The 5232-nt window shown below is 48.4% G+C and overlaps 1 protein-coding gene across 1 annotated transcript in view; it reads right to left on the minus strand.

Moving 5' to 3' along the window:
* LOC102301218 (cullin-1) overlaps positions 1–5232 on the minus strand; it is a gene marked incomplete in the record, with an annotated part of 25021 nt that overhangs the window by 4240 nt on the left and 15549 nt on the right. Inside the window, 5 exon segments of the mRNA XM_042214590.1 lie at positions 3475–3606; positions 3696–3744; positions 4316–4422; positions 4535–4642; positions 4944–5074. Coding sequence (XP_042070524.1) covers positions 3475–3606; positions 3696–3744; positions 4316–4422; positions 4535–4642; positions 4944–5074 — 527 coding nt within the window.

Raw genomic sequence — 5232 nt, forward strand, 5'->3', positions numbered from 1 at the left:
TTCTCCGAACACTCTGCCAAAACTCTGTCTGAAATCAAAAGTGATGAGCTTTGTGTTAGTACTCTTACCATATCACTGCATATTCAGTGCCCATGCATGCTTTTGAGCTATGAGCGTAGTCGTTGCCAAATGAAGTGGTCTGATTGGTCACAGCTGTTGTGGTTCAAAATAATGAATTCTAGATTGGTCCAATGAAATGACACGGTCAGTGTGAACAGCTGCATTCAAAACAGTTTCATTTATATAGCACCAAATCACAACACAACCCTACAACAATACAGAGGAAACAGAGAAAACCTCAACAACTCTATGAGCAAGTGCTCTGGTGACAGTGGGAAGGAAAAACTCCCTTTTAAGAGGAAGAAACCTCCAGTGCAGTCACTGTTATACAGTATTATGGTCAACAGTATCAAGTGCTCTTCAAAGTAAAACACTTCCTGTACAATAAAATAAATAATTACCATTAACTGTTTGAACACATTTTCTACACATTCACTGCAGTAATGAGAAGGAGAGCATGTTTTAGTGTTTCCTGCATGTCCAAGAAGTAACACGTAAAGGATCAATAAATCACAACATCCTCCCAGCTGATTAACAGCTGTTCATCCGTGTCCAGCTGCTTCAGTGCGTTTACTCATCTCGAGTGGATGCAGTAACTGAGCAGGTCTGTGCAGCAAGCTTTAAACTGTGAACAATGCAGGAACAGCTGTGTCCGAGGAAATGCGTTTGTCTGGGCGAGTTATTCTCTCCAACCAGGACAACATCGCCCACGTTCATCACACTGGGTGTTTTTACTGGTAAAAACCACCGACCTTCTGGTTAGTGGCCGACCTGCTCTGCCACCTGAGCTACAGCTACCTCCAAGTGCTCACAACTCTGGAACTGTGCAAAGAGGACAGAGGCCTCAATATCGCCTCTACTTCTGTCAGTATACTAGTGAGCTCCTCAAAGTTCAGCGAAGCCCTCCCAGGACACTCCTTAGATTTGTTTTCACAGAGTTCTCAGGCTTTTCCCAGAAGCCACCCCACCGAGCTGCTCGCTCAACAATAAACTGAAGAACGTCTCTGATGGTCTGCTCTTTCAAATGTCATGAACAAGCCTACATAACCTTCGTCTTGCAATAAATCTCTTTACTTTACAGTTCTAAATAAACCACCCCAGTGATGGTGCATTGAACAGTGCAGTGTAATCACAGGCTGCCAGTTAACCACAGTGAATCTGTGATTCTTTGGCAGCATCCATGGGTGTTGCTATCTGAAACTAAAACCAGAATACCGTAGCCTCCCACACTAAGACTGTGGTTGTCCTCTAAGAATGGATTTTGAATCTCTCCTTCCTCAGGTGGCACATTTCTTGTCTGAAACTTGTCTGACTCGTTAGAGCTAATTTTGATTGCCGGTTCTTTTTTCCACTCCATAGTAACCACTGTGTTTTTAGCTCAGATGTTCAAACTGAGTGGACGTCTGTGAATAGACTGGCTTTTAGTAACGTATTCACTGTGAAAATGTCCGAAATGTAAAAAACAGACATGCACGTGGATCCGCTCAACATTTGATGACGTTCATGTTACTCAGACCTGCGCTGGCCCTAGAGGACTCGCAGAAGTGGAAATTATAGCATCAAGTCTTTATTCCACACACTCTGAGCACCTAAACTGCCTGACAACCGTTTTCAATTTAGAATCGCCAAATAAAATGAAGTTTCAAAATAAAAGTCTGTTAGGTACTGTCTCCATAAATCTCTTTATCGGTTTCTTTCTTCCACTGTAGCGTAACCTGACATTTTCCTGCTCCGAATCCAACACCTCCCCAGTTTTCTTCAACTCCACATCCTTCCTGCGGCTGCCGGGTCAGACTGACAGCGACACCCTGTCAGTCAGTCTGTCTTTCAGGACGTGGAATCCCAACGGCCTTCTGATGTTCACCGCCCTGGCGGATGGCTGGGTGGAGCTGGGCCTGACGGAGGGAAAAATCACCGTCTATATGAATGTGACACAGAAGAAGAACACACGCATAGACATTTCATCAAGTGAGCTCAGCTCGTTGGTTTTCGGTTGTTTAATTATTATCTCGAGGTCCTTTTTGGTCTCTTTGTCTTCACTTCGATCGCTGTTGTGTTTTCCTGTTAAACTTTCAATTTATTTATTTATATAGCGCCAAATCACAACAAAAGTCGCCTCAAGGCTTTTCTGCATGTGTTTTTCCTCATAGGTTCAGGTCTGAATGATGGACAGTGGCATAGTGTCCACCTGAATGCACTGGAAAACTATGCAATGCTGACAGTTGATGGAGATGAGGCCTCCACAGTTAGAACAGCTATCCCCATCCAGATCCAGACTGGAGGAACATATTACTTTGGAGGTGTGTTAAGTCAAATTGTTGAATGTTGTCATTGTGTTTCTTAAATTTGTAAAGTTTTAGTTCAAGCAGTAGCAAAGAGATCCCTGTGATCCTGAGCACCTCTGCAGCCTCTCTGTGCTGGGGGAGGTTTTATTGTAGACACATCCTCTCTGACAGATCTGCTTCTTGTGTTGTTGCTTCCTGCTTTTATGACCCTTTTGGTCAGGAGGAGGTCACACACGCACACACGCACACACACACACACACACACACACACACACACACACGACACACACACCACACACACACACACACACCACAACACACACACACACACGGACACACGCACACGCACACGCACGCACACACGACACACACGCACACACACACGCACACACACGCACACACACACAGCACACACACCACACACACACACACACACCACACACACGCACACACACACACACGACACACGCACACGACGCACACACCACACACACACGCACACACACACGCACACACACGCACACACACACGCACGCACACACACACACGACACACACACACACGCACACGCACGCACACACACACCACACGCCACACACACACCACACACACCACCACCACACACACACACGCACACACACACACACACACACACAGCACACACACACGCACACACACGCACGCACGCACACACACACGCACACACACACGCACACACACACACACACGCACACACGCACGCACGCACGCGCACACACACACGCACGCACACACACACACGCACGCACGCACACACACACACACACACACGCACACACACGCACGCACGCACACACACACGCACACACGCACGCACACACACACACACACACACGACCACACACACACACACCACCACACACACACACACACACACGCACACGCCGCACACACACACACACACGCACACACACACACAAGCACACACGCACACGCCACGCACACACACACGCACACGCACGCACACGCACACACACACACAAGCACACACGCACACGCGCGCACGCCACACACACACACACACACACACACACACACACACACACGCTGCCTGGAGTGTGTAACGAGTGCACACGCATGTGATTCCGACCTTGAGTTTGGAGATCATGCTGGCCTCGGCGTCGTCGCTGGCGCTGTTCTGGTGGACCAGACGTTTGGCCAGCATCTTGGCGTAAAACTTCTGGAAAACGTCTTTGTCCTCGATGTACTTGAACACAACCATCTAAGAGAGGAAACAGCGTGGAGTCTTTGGTTTCACTGCAAAACTAACAGACATCACCTTACAGAGAAGCTCGGGTCACAGCATCTCACCACTTGGTTCAGAGTGTCCTCCAGTTCAGCCTCCTCTGGGTTTTTGGAGCTGAAAAGGAAACAAAAACAATTACAGACGGGCAGATGCTATAATCTTGTTCAGCCTCTGAAGTAAAGCTAAACCATCCCTGTGTGGATGAAGTAAACACTGTCTGCTCCGCTGCATCACTCTCACACTCCTCAGCTGCTTGTAAGCAGCTTCGTCCACCTCGCCGCGCTTTGAAAAGCGTCTTTGTTTTTGTCCTGAGTTTAACAAAGCAGTCAGGATGCAGACGCCACTCAGAGTTACTGAACCCACAGAGAGCGCAGTCCTGCTGGGGAGAGCCCCACAGTGGAACAGCATCCACTGATCAGGAAACAACAGCTGCCCAAACAAACCCCTCGTGGTGCACTTCTGTTTGTCACAGAGCTTTTCATCATTCGTTCAATGTTTCACTTTTAGGACTGAAAGTGTTGACTCGGTTTGAAACAGGTCACAGAGGAAGAAGAAAGTAAGAGCTGGCGACGGCACGTTTGACTTTATTTAAAAGACAACGGCAGAAGCCTCAGAAGGAGGAGTCCAGGGAAACTACACGACATGCTGAGCTGTGCGGCTCACATGCATTGTGCACATCACCCACCTCTTCTTCAGTAAAGAGTCGCAGTATCTGGCCAGCAGCTCGGGAGACTTGCTGGACGACTGAGCCATCCTGGTGACGGCGTTGTTGTTGATGAACCGACCACACGCCTTCAAAAGGAGACAAATCCACGAGTCTAAAATTTCACCTGCCTGTAGGAATCCAGTGGATGACATCACACTGTCTGCTGCCATCTGTTATCTACAGTCTGTGGTTACTGACCTTGTCGAGTGCGGCCACGAAGCCGGCGTCGTTGTTGAAGGCAGACATGACCAAAGCGTTGTACTTCTTATGGACGTCCAGGGTGGTCTGCACGTACACTTTGGGGTCCTGGACACACACACACACAGGTCAGAGCCTGTGAGCCATTTTTAACATAAATGCTAACGTGTGATTGTCCTGTTAGTACATCTGCTATGGAGCTCAGGGATCCGCCCACTCTCTCCATCAATCTGCTTTAAAAACTCCAACAAACTCATTTGGTCTCCGTGTGTTTGACTAACAGGCCACTCGTTTATCATCTCACTGCTACCTGACAGACAAACGAAGCTTCAGAGCCTCCTCTCCTTCAGTCGACTCCTTACATTAAACTAGTGAGAAACACTGAGGTGAAAAAAAAAGTCCTGCGTACGTTGAGCGCTGCCTCGCCGCACTTCTCAATGGCGGCCAGGCCCTGGTTGTGGATGTGGGTCTCTAGAAGCTTCTTCAGCTCACCCAGACCGTCTGTGATCCGCGACACCAGGTTGTACATCCTGCCCAGGTCTGAAACACACAGAAAGCTGCATCTGTGAAACACCAGGTCGTCGTTACTGGAGACAAAAGCTTTGAGTTATCCAGGAAAAGATCGATGTTTGGAGTGTGTGTGGAATACAGCGCGCGCGCACACACACACACACACACACACACACACACACACACAC

Source organism: Haplochromis burtoni, unplaced genomic scaffold, assembly GCF_018398535.1.
Source record: "Haplochromis burtoni strain Fernald_Lab_line unplaced genomic scaffold, NCSU_Asbu1 Contig_592, whole genome shotgun sequence".
Classification (NCBI taxonomy): Eukaryota; Metazoa; Chordata; class Actinopteri; order Cichliformes; family Cichlidae; genus Haplochromis; species Haplochromis burtoni.